Source organism: Stenella coeruleoalba (assembly GCF_951394435.1).
Source record: "Stenella coeruleoalba genome assembly, chromosome: 15".
In the NCBI taxonomy this organism is placed as follows: Eukaryota; Metazoa; Chordata; class Mammalia; order Artiodactyla; family Delphinidae; genus Stenella; species Stenella coeruleoalba.
In genome coordinates this window covers 56,303,092-56,319,922 of record NC_137161.1, presented here as the reverse complement: position 1 = coordinate 56,319,922, position 16,831 = coordinate 56,303,092, and the positions used below count along the sequence as shown (strand labels likewise).

General features: G+C 49.8%; 1 protein-coding gene across 3 annotated transcripts; it reads left to right on the top strand.

The window, feature by feature from the left end:
- Positions 1 to 4,235: 4,235 nt before the first annotated feature.
- TMEM114 (transmembrane protein 114) lies at positions 4,236 to 16,326 on the top strand (the record flags this gene model as incomplete). Of its 3 annotated transcripts, XM_079946203.1 has the most annotated exons (4): positions 4,236 to 4,563; positions 4,821 to 4,901; positions 14,836 to 14,973; positions 16,094 to 16,326. In XM_079946203.1, the coding sequence occupies exons 1-4, from the start codon at positions 4,344 to 4,346 to the stop codon at positions 16,324 to 16,326; spliced, it is 672 nt and encodes a 223-aa protein (XP_079802329.1). In that variant the 5' UTR covers positions 4,236 to 4,343. The 3 variants fall into 3 exon arrangements, with proteins under 3 accessions (XP_079802329.1, XP_079802330.1, XP_079802331.1); XM_079946204.1 differs by lacking the exon at positions 14,836 to 14,973; XM_079946205.1 differs by lacking the exons at positions 14,836 to 14,973; positions 16,094 to 16,326 and adding an exon at positions 6,434 to 7,104.
- Between the last annotated feature and the right edge of the window lie 505 nt (positions 16,327 to 16,831).

Genomic DNA, 16,831 nt, shown 5'->3' with positions numbered 1-16,831 from the left:
TCTCACTGATTAAAAAAATGTCGGCTTTCCCATGATGCTCAATGCTTCATAATGAAAAGTAACCTTTCTTCCCGGTATCTCGACATCCTCCCTTCCTTCTGCCTTCCTCTTTTTTTAATTCTTTTTTAAAGAGTAAAATAGGATTTTATAAGAATTCCTTCACACATTCATTCAAAAACTACTGAGTAGCTGCCATATGCCAGGCGCCGTGCTGGGCACTTGGAATGTAACAATGCATAGGACATTGCAGTAACTGTTCTCTTTGAGGGTGGTAGTCTAGTGAGAAAATTAGATGGCATATGTGAACGCACAGCAGATATTCAGCAATTGTTGGAAAAGAAAACATGTTCCCTTTGATTCTCCCCACTTTTCAAGTATCAGAAGCCTTGCCCCAGCTGTATCAGTCTAGGAATGTTGATGACTTGAAGAGATTAAGTTATTTGGACGTCAAGACCACATACATCTTTGTATTCTCTAGCGTGCCTGGCCCCAGGATGTGCTCAGTCAATATTCGTTTGGCTCCATGGATGCCCCAAATTCTGGCTCCCTCTGCTTCCCGGCTGCCAGCAGATTGCTGTCCGTGGTGCTGAAAAGCAAATTCCTGCTTCTCAGTATGAGGCAGCGCAGGTGCTGATGCCCTCCTCTTTTTTTAAATATTTCTTCTTTGCATGTTTGAAATGCACTCCTCCCCTCTTCTCAAAGCGTTTCCACATATGCTAATAATTATGTTGGTATGACTCTGCATAGGTCACAAAGTACTTATACCCACCATTATTACACCCTCATGGTGCCCTTCTGAGATTGGTACGTATGAGTGCCCCCATTTTACAGCCGAGAAAACTGAGGCTCAGAGAAGACAGGCAATTTCTCTGGGCTCACACAGCCTGTAAGATGCTGATTTAAGACTCAAAACCAGCCTCTGGAATCCCTGTTCAATGCCCTTTCTCCACCAGTCCGGTACCCAGCATGGCGCCTGGTGTGGCTTGAATCCTAAATGCTGTGCTTCCTTTGCATTCCGCCTCAGGAGCCTTCAGGTTTTATCCTGCCTCTTCAGTTGACTGGCTGAGTAATGATAGCATCCGATATTTGATGTGCTCCATCCCTCCCCAGATTCATTGAAAAACATTACTCTCTGTGCTTTTTAGAGTGACCGAGCACGATTCAGGTACATTATATCAAAATCCTCAGGAAAAGTAGAATGATCAAAGCTTACAAGGTTGTCTTTACAAAGGGGCCAGGAAGAAGTTCTCCTTATGCAGACGAGAGACGTGGGACTTAGTGAAGGAAAATGCATGTGCTGGGTGGAGGGCCACCATCCACCCTGCCATCACCCCTTCTCTTGTTTCTGGTCATAGCACCTTGGTTTTGCTTTGGGGAGCCAGCTATGTTTGCCACATAAAAGACAGGACACTCAGTTAAAATTGAACTTCAGATTAAACAACAACAATAACAATTTAAAAAGTATAAGTGTATCCCCAATATTGCATGGAACATATTTATACTAAAATCGTATTATTTGAAATTCAAATTTAACCAGGCACACTGTACTTTTATTTGGTACATCTGGCAGCCTTGACACTGCTTAAACTCAAATGGTTAGGATGGGACCAATTCACCCTGCCTTGGTTCCAGGAGCAGGCAGGCCATCCAGGCTTGGCCAATCAGAGCTTTCTATCCCTATCACTCATAGAGATTGGTTCAGAGATGGGGATATAGGCTTCGATTCTGGAAATGTGACTTGCACCACTGAGAAAGAGATTTGTTCTTTTTGTTGGGGTTGCTAAGCAGTGAAAGGTAGCTCCTGGGGTCCAACAAATGAGAGTCTGAATAAGAATGAAGCCAAGAGAGGAAAAACACTTGAGAGATGGAGAGAAAGGGAGAGAGAAGAGATTAAACCTTAAAGACATTATTAGGGGTCCTGGGACCAGCCTTATTGAATTTTACCTTCATGTAGGCTCCCTAATGTAGATGGAACAGTGGAGGACTGCTTGGATGATGATGCAATGGAAGATAACAGTAATAAGGTGATGGAGTTGAAGGCAAAACCATCAGTGGGGATGGTAATGGGAGAGATCAATCTTAATCAAGACGGTGGTTGAAGGGGTGATGCAGTAGAATGTGTGTAACATCAAGGGGAGGATGTGTTCTCGCTGATGATGGCTCTGTTCAGTGTGTTGCTGCTGCTGATAATGGAGGTGAGGATGCCAATGATGAAGATTAAGATGGTGGTGGTAAGAGAGAACAAAGTAACAAGGAAAAGAATGGTTCTCAGCCTTAGTCTATCCCCAAGTCCTATCAATTCTACCCCTCTCAATTAAAAAAAAAAATCTATTTACTTCCCTCCGTCCTCACTGCTGCCACCACCGTAGCCTAGGCATCCAAGCATCTCTTGCTGCTTCTACTTCTATGTTGCTCCTAACTGGCTTCCTCACTTCCTTTCCTGTTTCCTTACAGTCTCTGTTCCACACTAAAGCCGATACGGAGAGTGAGATTTTTAAAATGTAAATTACAGCATTTCACTACTCTTCTCAAAACTGGTCAGAAGCCTAGACTAGAAACCAAACTCTTTATTGTGACCCCAGGACGTGCATGGCCTGGCCCCAACCTATTCCTCCAGTCTCATTTCCCTCTACTTACTCCTCTCTCACTATGTTCCAGCCTGATTACTCTTGGAGTTTCTCTAAAATGTACCAAACCCTTTGTATAAGCCATCCCCTAGGCGTGAAGTGCCTTTATATTCTTTGTGTCTCATCCTCCATGTCACTTCCTGGATTCCGAATCCCAGTGAGACCTCCCCTCTTTTACTTTCTCTCAGAGTACCCTGTTCAAAGCAAGCTTTGTTGAAGGATTCTCTCCCCAATTCATCAAATTTTGGGAGTTGGCACAATATTTCCTTAAGAACGTGTCACAGGAGCGCCAAGATTTTGGTCTCTCAGCCATAAACGGCAGCCTCCAGGGGCCTTTGGTAGCTGCAGCCCCTGAGGCTGGTCATCTCCAGCTTCTAGAAGCGTCTTCTATTTATCCCGGTGTGCCATGCAAGTATGATTTTTTTCCTCTGCATTCCTGGCTTTGAAAAAGCTGGGAAGCCTACACCACACACTTCTTAAGGGTAGGGGCTGTGTTTGGATTGTTTATGGCTATATTTTTAATATAAACTGTAGTGTCTGCCACATCGTAGGCACTCAAGAATCTTTCTTGAAATAATGAAAGGTTTCACGGTGGTGAAAAATGTGGTGGAATTGATAAGGGTGATGGTGATGATAAAGAAGAGGATGGTGATGATAGAAGAAAAGAATGGTGATGGTGATGATGGTGGTGGTGCTGGTGGTGCTGGCGGTGGTGGTGATGGTGGTGCTGGTAGTGGTGGTGCTGGTGGTGGTGCTGGTGGTGGCAGTGATGTTGATGAAGACTTTGGTGGTAGAGATGATGGACTCAGAAGACGTGGCCCATTGCTTTAAAGAACTTAAAATTTTTTAAAAAAATTTTATATTGGGCAATAGTTGATTTACAATGTTGTGTTAGTTTCAGGTGCACAGCAAAGTGATTCGATTATACATATACATGTGTCTATTCTTTTTCAAATTCTTTCCGCATTTAGCTTATTACAGAATATTGAGCAGAGTTCCCTGTGCTATACAGTAGGACCTTGCTGGTAATCTGTTAAAGAGCTTTTATAAAAAAGAACCTGATCTGTCTTTTTCCTCTGTAGCCAGCCTAGAAAAATCAACTGAAGGTGGATTTTGGAGTAAGGGTGGTTGAAGCTGGAGCGAGAGGCTATTGAAGATTACCTGCAAACCCGACAGCCGTTGCCCGTCCTTCTTGCTCCCCCAGTTTGCGGGAAGGCCGCCCTCCCTCCCCCACCCCACCCAGCCCTTCTCACAGTGCAGGTCACCTGGGCGCTGTGAGCAGAGGAGGGAGCGGTGGGAAGGGCGGCAGAGGGAAGACTCCTGGCGCACCCGGAGGGAAGTGGGAAGTTGAGTCGGTGGTGCGAGGAGAGGAGCCGGGCTTGGGGAGGAAAGGCAGAGGCAGGGCGTAGTGGCGAAAGGCTGGGGGTTCGTGGAGAGCGCGGGAGGGGGTAGGAGGGAGAAGGGTCGGGGGAAAGTGAGGAGTGGGGGTGAGGGGCTGCGCTAGGGCTGGGAGTGTTGACTGAGGTGGGGTTTGGCTGGTATGGGGTTTGAGGGAGGAGCCGGGGCAGGTCCCAGGGCGCAGGTGAGGGGCTGAGGGGCGGAGCCAGGGTCAGAGGGAGGGATCGAGGTCCGGAGGCCGGCTCTCCGGCTCCGAGCTCAGGGACGCGGGAGGCGGCGCGGGGGGCTGCGGGCGGCGCGTGGGGTCCCGGCTCGGCGATGCAGGTGCACCTGGGAGCGCTGGCCGGCGCGGCGGCGCTGAGCGGGGCGCTCAGCTTTGTGCTCCTGGCGGCCGCCATCGGCACGGACTTCTGGTACATCATTGACACAGAGCGGCTGCAGCGGAGCGGCCCGGGGGCGCGGGACCCGGCAGGGGCCTCCAACCGCAGCCAGCTCGAACCTCTGAGCTCGCACTCCGGCCTCTGGCGGACCTGCCGGGGTAAGGACGTACCCGGGTACCCGGGGCGGTGGCCGCCACCGCCGCCCCTGCGCGGCGCCGGGCTCGCCCGGGACTTGTTGCTTGGAGCGCATCCACCCCCCAAGCCCCGGGGCGCGAAACGCGGTATCTGGGGTCGGAAGGGCAGGTGGGCAGGGCTTCTGGGGCTGCCTTCGCAGTTCCGAGAGGCGCCGGGGCGAAGCCTCGGTCCGGGGTCCGAACCCCGGGTCCCCCGCCCACCGAGTCCTCTGCCCATCCAGTCCAGAGCCCGTGCGCGCCGCTGATGAACCCCTTCTGGCAGGAGAACGTGACCTTCAGCGACTCGAGCCGACAACTTCTCAGTGAGTCCGGGGAGTGTGGGATGGGGGAGGACCCGGGGCTGGACACCAGTTTGGGAGCTTTTGTCCAAACAGCAGGCGAGGTGGGGTGGGGGGCGTTGGCGCTGCGTTGGAGAGGGCGGTCGGGGCGGCCTCTGGCACCGGCGGGAGAGGGGAACGCGGGTAGGAGCAGGAACCGGGGTCCACTTGCTCCACCCGTAACGTGTGGTTGAGGATTCATTCAACAAACGTTGGCTGAAGGCTTTCTGTGCGCCAGGCACCGTGCTGCTGCCGAAGGCCCAGGCCAGGCGCTCAGGGGGCGCACAGACTAGCTGGTGAGACCGAGGTGGAAGTGCGCAGTTACATTTCAGAGTGACAAGCAGCACGAGGGAGGGTGGCTGGGAGCCCGAAGAGACACCTAAACCAGCCCGGGGAGCTGACTGTCACAACCCCTTGTCAGCCTTCTCTGCATCCTCGGTGTTGAGAACAAGCGCTTGGCAGTAGGAGGGATGCAGTAAATATTTGTTGAATGATTCAAGAGAGGCAACCAGGAGGCAGAGGACGGCTCCCTGTCGCCAGGGACCATGTGTCTGTTGTTCCTGGCTGATTTCCCAGTGCCTGGCACGGTGATTGGAACTCTGGAAAGGTGGGAGGATAGAATTTGAGAAAGCAAACGGGCTGAATAAACAGTGGAGGAAGGAGGGAAGTCAAAGTCATAGTTCGATTCACTGAGGCTCGCAGCTGGCCAGACATGGAGCTGAACGCTCTCCATCTGTGTCCTCATTTCATCTCCACAGCCTCCCTATGAAGTTCTTTGTCATCTCTGTCTTAATCTTTATTTTTCCAAAGAGGAAACTGAGGCCCAGAGAGGTACCACAGAAAGGACACGATGAGGAAATGAGGACTGAGTTCCATAGACCTTGAAAAGTATGCGCAGCTTTTGATAGACTTACTGAGTGAGGCTTGGGGATGTGACTCTTAGAATGAAGACAAGTCCCTAGCATGGCCCACAAGGGCTGCCAGGGTCCCTCTCCAACTCCACTCTCCCCTTTGCTCTTTCCTCTCCGGCTATGCTGGCCTTGGTCCAGTTCCTGGAGGGGTGCTCAGTTTCCTCCTGCCACAGGAACTTTGCACATGCCATTGCCTCCAATTGGAGTCTCCCTGCTCCCATCCTTCCAGCTTGACTTGGTCAGCTCCTACTCGTGCTACAGGTTGTGTGGCATTTTTTTCGACCCTGAGCTCCATGAGGGCAGGGATCACGTCTTTCTTGCCACTGCTGGATTCCCTGTGTTTAGCACAGAGCCTGGTATAGAGTAGCCCATGAGCCAAGGTTTGCTGAGCAGGCATGAGAGTGAATGCAAACTCTATTATTTAGAGGTAGAACTCAATCCAAATTTGTTGAATGACTGAATGAGTACATGAATGAACCAGACTCTTTCTCTAAAGTCCAGTGGTGGGCTGGAAGATATTTAACAATTGGCTGTCTGCGGGAGGGGAGAGTCTTGATTTGTGGCATTTGCCAATCTCTGTGGTGTAAATATTCCCACTGTGGTCAGTTTCAGGCTGTCACCATGATGTCAACTGGCTCCTCATACTGCTGAAAACTTAACAGCTGACCCTGTGATATAATCCAGCTCCAGCACACCACTGAATGAAGTTCCGTTGAAGGAGATATCCCCTAGATGCTTGGAATATGAGGGGGGTGGAGGAAAGGAAGTGGTCTCACGAACTCTGTCCTCAGCCCCAAGCTGTGCTAGGAGGAACTTTGGGTGTCCTCAGAGCATATCAAGAGTAGTAAAGAATTCCTGTTCAAAAACTCCTGTGTTGGCTAACAGGCTTCTGAATGTAGTGCTGTGGTCCACAGAGAAGGCTGGAGAAGGTAGCAAGGAGATGGTGTACCAAGCTACTACAGCCTTAAAACAAAGCTGGTGTCTCTTTGGACTTTAAAATTGTTCCTGTGCAGCTTATTTTATTTATTTTTTATTTATTATTATTATTATTTTATTTATTTTTGGCCGTGTCGGGTCTTCGTTGCTGCGCATGGGCTTTCTCTAGTTGCGGCGAGCGGGGGCTACTCTTTGCTGCAGTGCGTGGGCTTCTCATTGCGGTGGCTTCTCTTGTGGAGCATGGGCTCTAGGCACAAGGGCTTCAGTAGGTGTGGCGTGCGGGCTCAGCAGTTGTGGCATGCGGGCTCAGTAGTTGTGGCACACGGGCTTGGTTGCTCCGCGGCATGTGGGATCTTCCCGGACCAGGGCTCTAACCCGTGTCCCCTGCATTGGCAGGCAGATTCTTAACCACTGAGCCACCAGGGAAGTCCCCCCAGCCTCTCTTAGGTGCAGTCACATCTATGGCCCTTTGCTGGGCTGGGTGCTGGCATTCAGCCTGCTTATCACATCAGTGAGTAAACTGGATAGCTAACCACAGTCACCACTGGTCTGGCCTCTTCATGAAACTTGCTAACGAACCAACCGTGTGTTGTCCAGGGTTTTGAGAAACAGGCAAAACTCACATCCACAGTCTGTTCATCTGTTCCCTTGGCCCTAGGTCTAACGCCCTGCTTCACCACCAACTAGGCACGTGGCTTTGGGCAAATTTCTTACCTCTCCGAGCCTCAGTTCCCCCACGGGCAAAATGAAGATAACTGCCATGTCTCCTCATAAGGCTAATTCAAGGATGAAGCGGGAGAGTGTTTAAAGAGCCTCATGCAGTGTCTGGCTCCTTTAAGTCTGCCGTAAGTGTTAGCTGCTCTTACTACCACTGTATCATCACAGAGAGGAGGCTGCGCGTCAGACCTCGTGCTCACTGCACATCACCCCCAGAGAGAGCTTTTTCACAGAATCTCTTTATCCCCAGAAACAGTTTTGAATGTTGTCCAAGTTCTTTTATTATATGAAGACGTTTCATTCCCTTTATGCAGAGCCCATAGAGGAGAGAGGCCAGGTGACAAGCAGCGTGTTCTGTGAGTCAGCCTCCTAGACAAATCCTCGTGGGGGTGTATGGGAAGAACCATTGGTTTTCCCTCCAAGAAAATCCAAGCAGGTAGCCTACTTCAGTACCCAATAAAAATCCACCTTGCTTGGATGTTTTATCTTCCTGATTAGCTCTGGGGATGTCATGGGTTTGGTTCCCTGGCTAGGGACTGGAATTTGTTTTGGTGGCGGGGGGGGTCTTCAAATTCAGCACAGTTTACATAAAAGAGCCACAGTCTAGAACCAACCAGGCTAGCTGTATCAGCCAGGAGTCTTTTGATGGTAAGTGACGGAAACGCAAATCATACTAGTTGAAACAGAAAAGGAATTCCTGGTCCACGAAACTGAAAAGCTCAAGCCCCCTGGGATCCAGAGCTAAACTCGATTTCTTTTTCTCCTCTCTGGGCTTTGCTTCTGTTTGGGTTCTGCTTTCAACTAAATCCTCTCCAGAATCAGCAACCTAAGCAGAAGGAGCCTATTGCCCAGTCATTCTGCAAAACCTCCAGGTAGGTCTCTGACTGGACTAGATTGGATCATGTGCCCAGGTCTGAGCCAGTCAGTGTGGCCGAAGGGAAGGAATGTGCTGATTGGCTGAGCTGAGTCATGTGCCTCTCCCAGCAGGATGTGGGGGGTGGGGTCAGCCACATCATAGATAAGGGCCCTCCTTCCTCCCAGCTGTGTGATCTCTGGCCAGCCACCTCCTTCCATAAATGGGCTGTTTTATAAACAGCAAGGTCCTACTGTATAGCACAGGGAACTATATTCAATATCCTGTGGATGGAAAAGAATATGAAAAAGAATGTGTATATATGTATGACTGAGTTACTCTGCTGTGCAGCAGTAGTTAACACAACATTGTCATTCAACTATACTTCAATAAAATAATAAATTGAGAAAATAACTGGGCTGTTTTGAGATGAAATGAGATCACAGAAGGAAAGCATCCAGCGTAGGGTATCACCCAAAGCAGGAGGTCAGTTATTGTCTCCTCCTTCTGCTCTAAGTCATATTGTCTCCCTGAACCTCAGGCTTCTCATCTGTAAAATGGAGCTAATCATTGCAAATGCCTTTGCTTAGTGCTGGGGATAAAACATGATGAGACAGGTGGGGTCCTTGCCACATAGGCTTAGTGTCTAGTGCAGGAGACAGATAATAAACACACGGACCAGTGAATAAATTAACATAAAATGGCTTCAAATAGTAGTAGGTATAACAAAGGAAATAAAACAGGGGCATGTAATAAAAGGAGGTGGGGACCACTTTCAGTGGAGTGGTTGAAGGGCAATAAAAATAACAGTCAATGATTACAGAACAGGTGCTGTGTGCCAGACCCTGTCCTGAGGTCTTTACGTGTTTAACCCATTTAATCTTCACAACAGACCCACGAGGCAGGTACTGTTATTATACTCCTCACTTTTCAAATGAGGAAACCGAGGCACAGAGAGGTTAGGTAAGTTACCAAAGTTTGCACGGTAACTGGTTGATCTGGGATTTGAACCCAGGCAGTTTCTATTCTTTTAGAATGATGCTACGTCGAGGGTAATTCCAGTATAACGTGAGTGTGCCAAGACCGGAGGCCACGGCAGACCAGGGGAAAAGTTCCCAGCCTGTTTCTTGGGTTCAGAGTTCTGCTATCCTCCACTGCCTACAGTAGGAACTCAACACGTGAGAACTAAGATTACCATGTAGAATTAATAACACTAATAATGTTGACAGGTCATTTTTTTCCATCAAGAGCAAATACGTACCAGGTGCAAGAGATCTTCTCGACTCAGAAGTGCTTTGCTGCAAAGGAAAAGCAAACCCAGAAAAATGCCAAGTCGTTCACGCCAAGGATAACTGTGTGAATGATTCATTATTGCACTGTTCAGAGAATAGCTCGATGGGAAAAGCAGCCTTGCAGAATGCTTGCGAGGTCAGGAAGCCCCGGGGTGGTTAGCGAAGTAACAGTCCTTCTCTTAAAGAGAGCAGAGAAGTATTATTCTCCAGAAACATCAGAAGCTCTGGCGAAAGAAGGAAGTCTCAGGAACCATTTCCCAAAGGGGAAAGTGTCACTATCTTTATTTTCAAACCTTGTCAGTATGACTTGGAGACTCCAAGAAATGCTCAGAGACATTCAGTCCTATTATGCCTGGTAAGGAAGTGGATTTTTATAATTTTTGTAAATTTTCGAGTCTATTGTCATCAGAACATAGCTTCCTTGAGGACAGGGCTGCATGTTAGTTATCTTCCTCATCTCCAACATTATTAGTATTATTAACTCTAGACGGTAATCTTAGCTCTCACGTCTTGAGCTCCTACTGTAAATAAACACTGTAGTGGATTGAAAGGTATCACCGCCCCCCCACAAAAGATGTGTCCACATCCTAACCCTCGGTACCTGTGAATGGGACCTCATTTGGGAAAAGTAACTTCGCAGGTGTAATTGAGTTAAGGCTCTCGAGATGAGATCATTGTGGATTAACCTAAATCCTGTGACCGAGTGTCCTGGTAAAAAAAAGGAGAATCACAGAAGAGAGAAAAGAAGGTCATAGGAAGATGAAGGTGGACAGAGGGATGCTGCCACGAGCCAAGGAATGCCAAGGATTGCCGGCAACTGCCAGAAGCTGGAAGAGTCAAGGAAGGATTCTCCCCTGGAGTCTCTGAAGGGAGCGCGGTCCTGCTGACACCTTGATTTTGGACTTAGGGCCTCCAGAACCGTGAGAGAATAAATTCCTCCTGCTATTAAGACACCTAGTTTGTAGTAATTTGTTATGTCAGCTCTAGGAAATTAAAACAACGATCTCATCTATAGAAGTGCACCCCCCTCGCTGCCCACCCTGTTTTTCTGCATCATCACACTCATGTCCTTTGTGACACTTGGTCTGTAATTATCCCCTTTATTTCCTACTAGTCTGTCTCCTGTACTGGACTGTGGTCTCCATGAGGGCAGAGACCTTGTCCCCTGCAGCAGCCCCAGGCTCTATGGGGCCCATAGACGTTTGTTTCTGAGTGAGATGTGACTGGAGGTGGGGACATTTCCAAGTAGAACATAACTCAGAATCAATATTTATGTCCCCAGACAGCAGTCCTGAAAATCAGAAAATAAAAAATACCAAGGCATATACCAAAAAAATATATATATACTAAACCAAATTTCAGCAGGAGAGCTTACAGCTTTCCCAGCGGGTGTCCTGTTCTTGCACAGACATTTAATTGAACATGGACGCGAACTCAGCAGCAGCCTTGTCTGGGGACCTCACACGTGGGACTGCTGGGCCAAACCAGCTCCGGGAAACCTCATTACTTTCTAAATGAGAAATGATTTCATTTCTCAGCCATCATCTGGAGGCAATGCCATGCAGGAGACAGAGCTTACAGAACCAGGTTTTCACACCAGCTGTTGTGCTTCCTTTCCCAAAGTTTTTCCTTTAGAAAGAAAGGAAAGAAAGAAGGAAGGAAAGAAAGAAGGAAGGAAGGAAGGAAGGGAGGGAGGGAGGGAAGGAAGGAGGGAAGGAGGAAGGACTACAGGTCCCGCCCCCTGGAATCACATTTTATCGTGTGACAGCCCCGGAAAGGAAATCAGCTTTGTTTCCTCGACTTGCCAAGGCTGGTGGCATTTAGGGTCTTGAAGACAAAGTGATTTGATCACAGTGGAAGTCCGACTGAGTGATTATCTTCATCATCTTTATTGTTGGCAGGGTTATGGTTTATTTAATGCTTGCTCTATGGAAATCTCCATTTTCTCCACACACATTGTTCTTATGATACTACCATGAGCTGCACATTATGACCTCCATTTCATGGATGTGAAAATGGGGTTCTGAGGATTAACTGACTCACAAAAGACAAGCAATTTGGGGTCAGAGGAGGGGGGGATGGATGCTGGTGGCACTTTTCTGAGTCATTCTTTCTCTGACCTCCCCCTATTCTCTCCTGCTCATCCCCCCACCTGTCACTCTTCTCCAGCAGAGGATGCTTCCAGTGGCTGGGAAGGATATGAACTCCTGCATCCTTGCTGGCTTTGCTCCCTGCTGAGCCCTGGAACCTGGCAGGTGCTGGATACACACTTGTTGACTATCGCCTCCGTCCTCTGGTGAAGCCGCATTCCTTCACGTCTTAGCTGCAGCTCAGCCCCTGTGAAATTTTCTCAAACACCCTGGCTGAGTTGGGTCCCACTCTGTCTGCTCTCTGTTCCAACCTTCATAATAATGGTACCATATTGACACCCACCCAGATCTCCCACTGAACTCTGCTCTACTGTAAACCACTGCTTGTGGCATCTCTGCTTGGAGTCCAGCAGGCATCTCACCCTTGACAAGTCCTGGTATCCACCGCAGCCCACTCTGCCTCCCCCATCTTTCCCATCTTGGCAGATGGCAACTCATCCATCCCGTGGCTCAGGCCCTAAATCTCAGTGTCACCTTGCCCCTCTCTTTTTCTCCTACTCTCATCAAAGTGGTTGCTTGTTTTACCTTCAAAATACACCTGGGACCTGACCACTTCTCACCACCGCACTGCTTCCATCCAGGTCCAGGGTTATTGCGGTAGCCACCCCATGGTCTTCCTGCTTCCAGCTGGGTCCCTGTACTGTTTTCTCGGCCAGCTGAGAAGTTACCGCAAGCTCGGTGGCTTAAAACAACAGGAATTTATGGTCTCAAGTTCTGGAGGTCAGAAGTCCAAAATCAAGGTGTCAGCAGGATTGGTCCTTCTGGAGGTTCTGGGGGAGAATCCATTCCAGCCCTCACTCCTGGCTTCTGGGGGCTGCCGTCCATCCTGGTGGTCCTTGGCTTGTAGAAGCATTACTCTGATCTCCATCTCTGTTTTCACCTCATCTTCTCCTCTGTATTTTCTCCCCTTTCTCTTATAAAGTCAAAGAAGATATACAGATTGCCAACAGAGACATGAAAGTATGCTCAATGTCACTAATATTAGAGAAATGCAAATCAAAACTACCATGAGGTATCACCTCACACCGGTCAGAATGGCCATCATCAAAACATCTGCAAACACTGAATGCTGGAGAGGGTGTGAAGAAAAAGGAACCCTCTTGCACTGTCGGTGGGAATGTAAACTGATACAGCCACTGTGGAGAACAGTATGGAGGTTCCTTAAAAAACTAAAAATAGAACTACCATACGATCCAGCAATCCCACTACTGGGCATATACCCTGAGAAAACAAAAATTCAAAAAAAGTCATGTACCACAATGTTCATTGCAGCTCTATTTACAATAGCCAAGACATGGAAGCAACCTAAGTGACAATCGACAGATGAATGGATAAAGAAGATGTGGCACATATATACAATGGAATATTATTCAGCCATAAAAAGAAACGAAATTGAGTTATCTGTAGTGAGGTGGATGGACCTAGAGTCTGTCATACAGAATGAAGTAAGTCAGAAAGAGAAAAACAAGTACCGTATGCTAACACACATATATATGGAATCTAAAAAAAATAAAAAAGGTTCTGAAGAACCTAGGGGCAGAACAGGAATAAAGACACAGACCTAGAGAATGGACTTGAGGACACGGGGAGGGGGAAGGGTAAGCTGGGACGAAGTGAGAGAGTGGCATGGACATATATACACTACCAAATGTAAAATAGCTAGCTAGTGGGAAGCAGCCGCATAGCACAGGGAGATCAGCTCGGTGGTTTGTGACCACCTGGAGGGGTGGGATAGGGAGGGTGGGAAGGAGGGAGATGCAAGAGGGAAGAGATATGGGGATATATGTATACGTATAGCTGATTCACTCTGTTATACAGCAGAAACTAACACACCATTGTAAAGCAATTATACTCCAATAAAGATGTTTAAATAAATAAATAAATAAATAAAGTCATTGGGTCTCACCCGAGATGAGCTCATCTGGAGACCCTGGACTTCGTTACATCGGCAACGACTCTTGTCCCTAATGAGGTCACACTCACAGGTTCCTGCTGGATGTGAACTTGGGAGCCGCCTTTCAACCCACTACGCCCTCTGCTGTCCACTCTCAATATAGTGGCCAGAGCGACCTTTAGAAACTGAAGTTAAATTCTAGTTTCTTCCGCCCCAAACTGTCTGGTGGCCTCCATCTCATTCAGAGAGAAGTTCAAAATCTTCCCGATGGCTCAGGAGCCCCACGTGAGCTGCTGTTAACTCTGCCTTCCTCCTGCACTGCCTTCCCCTCCCTGACTCCCCGCTGCCCTCGCCGGCTTTTGCCAGCCTCAGCCGCACCGGGCACACGCCCTCCCATCTCAGACTCCGCCCCCGCCCCTCCCTGCGGCCCCTCCCTTCCGGCTCTTGCGCAGCTGCCTCCCTCGCCTTCTTCAGGTCTTTGCTCCAATGTCACTTCTTCAGTGGAGCCACTGCTCTGGCCCCTCCTCTGCTTTATTCACGCCCCGCCCCAGGAGTTTGTCACCACCTCTCAACTTTGTCACTTATTTGTTCACTTGCTTGAATCCACACAGCCCGACGAGGGCAGGAGTCCTGGTGGATTTGCCGCTGAATCCGCTGTGCCGGGGACAGAGCCTGGCAGAAAGCATGCACTCAATACACGTGCTAAGAAGCGAATGAACAAGAACAATACTTCCCTCGCAGGGTGTGTGAGAATTACTTGAGCTGATACTCATACAGCACAAAGTCTGGCATAGCTGAGCCTCGATAACTGTTGCTATTAATAATATTATCATTATTATTATTATTTTTTGCGGTACGCGGGCCTCTCAGTGTTGTGGAGCACAGGCTCCGGACGCGCAGGCTCAGCGGCCATGGCTCACGGGCCCAGCCGCTCCGCGGCATGTGGGATCTTCCCGGACCGGGGCACGAACCCGTGTCCCTTGCATCGGCAGGCGGACTCTCAACCACTGCGCCACCAGGGAAGCCCTACCATCATTATTATAAGCAGCAGTGGTGTTGATTTCTTCCCCCAGCGTTTGGGTGCTGGCCTACAGGAGGTGCTCAGTGAATGTCTGTTGATTAACAGAAGGATGTTAGTAACCTGCTGTCCTCCTGTCTCCCCTAAGCCATGCATGGGACGTTTGTGATTCTGCTGCCCCTCAGCCTCATCCTGATGGTTTTTGGGGGGATGACAGGGTTTCTGAGCTTCCTCCTGCGAGCCTCCCTCCTTCTCCTGCTCACGGGGACCCTCTTCCTCTTTGGAGGTAGGTGCCCACCCTGCACGGGGCCCGGGTTCCAGGAGGGGCTGTGCCCGATCCCCCAGAAGGGAAGGGTTGGGGGGGTCCCATCGCTTCTGGGGCTTGCTTCCCCCTCCTGTGATCTCCTAGCTGGAAGGGATCAGGGTCCCTGGGTCTGTGTTCCCAAGAGAGAAGCGTAGGGGTGAGAGCAGATTCTGAGAATCGCTTAGATTATTTCACAGAAGAAGCGTGTTACGAGAGCGTCAGCGTTAGGACCATGGGCTGGAGGGAGACCCTCACTCTGGCCACCCTCAGTCTTTCATGTGCACCTGCCATCCTGACAGGCGTTGCTTTGATTGATTAAAACCAAACTCACAGCTGGTTGTTTTATGGCCTCCCTGCTTCTGGTGCATTTGAAATGGACCTTAAAAAAGAACAAGAACAGTAATGACACACACACGCAGAATCCATGGAGGGAAATAAAGAAAAGTAATGCCTGGAGGTGAGAATACGGTGAGGGTCTGATCCCCTCCACCCACCTGCTATTATTATTAATATTGGCATTAATAGTTTGCCCAGTGACTAATTCTCCAAACAGCACCTTCCAGGGGAACTCTCCTGATGGAGAAATTCTCTAATTTGCCACGAAACAGGCAACGAGCACTTGGCGTGTGGCAGGTGCCAACGTGGAGCTGAGAGGTTCATTTAAATTAATAAAAGTTTAAAGAGCCGTGTGGGGCCAGTGGCTATGGGACTGGACAGTACGTTCTAATAACGTATGCATGGAGCACTGCCGTGTGCAGGGTGCTGCTCTGGGGGCTGGGCATCCAGGGTGGACCCTCTGGAGCTCACATTGGGGCAGACAGGCATTGGTTAAGTCGTTTCACAAACAAATTCTGACCTGGGAAGTGATGGAGGGCCATGTGATGCTGTGAAACCCCACGGTGGGTTGGACTGGCTCGTGGCGGGGTGGGGTGGGGTCCAGGAATCGCCAGGAGCTGAGATGCGGGGATGGGCAGGAGTTACCAGTGGCAGGAAGGGAGGGGAAGGGAGGAGGGAGCACACTGAACAGAGGGGCCGGCAGTGGGAAGGAGGGGCAGTGCCCGGGGATGGGGGTCTGATCTGCTCTCCTTTGCAACCCCTTCAGCCTTGGTGACCCTCGCGGGCATCAGCGTCTACATCGCGTATTCAGCCGCCGCCTTCCGGGAGGCACTGTTTCTCCTGGAGGAGAAGGCCCTGCTGGACCAGGTGGACATCCGCTTTGGCTGGTCCCTGGCCCTGGGCTGGATCAGCTTCATCGCCGAGCTCCTCACCGGGGCGGCCTTCCTGGCAGCAGCCCGCGTGCTCAGCCTGAGATGGAGGCAGGACCAGGCCATCTGAGCCCCGATGCCTGGTCGTGGTGGGAGGGAGGGGCTTGGCGTGGGGGCCTCATGGACCCATCTCGGTGGGCTGCGGCTTCCTCTTCCTCAAAGGCCACCACCTGAGAGCCGCTGTGGACCGGGCTCCAGCCCTGGCTGCTTTCTGAGTGCTGCCTGGCACGGTGTGTGCTCTGTCTAGGCACGTGTGTCTCGTGTGGGCTGGAGGAGGCTGAGTGCCAAACCCATGAAAAAGCAAAAGCACCTCCTTCATCATGTACAGAACTTACTGATTGCAACCTCCGTGAGTCTCCTCTGGCTTCACTTCATCCTCACTCCTGCCCTTTGGATGGGGTTCTCTTCTTTGTTAAAGAAACGGAGGACCAGAGAGGTTAGGTAAGTGTTGCAAAAACACACAGCAAGCTAGAGGCATGTTCTCCTTTATCACAGCTTTTCTGAGCATGTTCATGCCGGCTGGCTGCGACGTGGATTCTGTGTGTGGAGGATGCTGCGTCTCAGACACCGGGCTT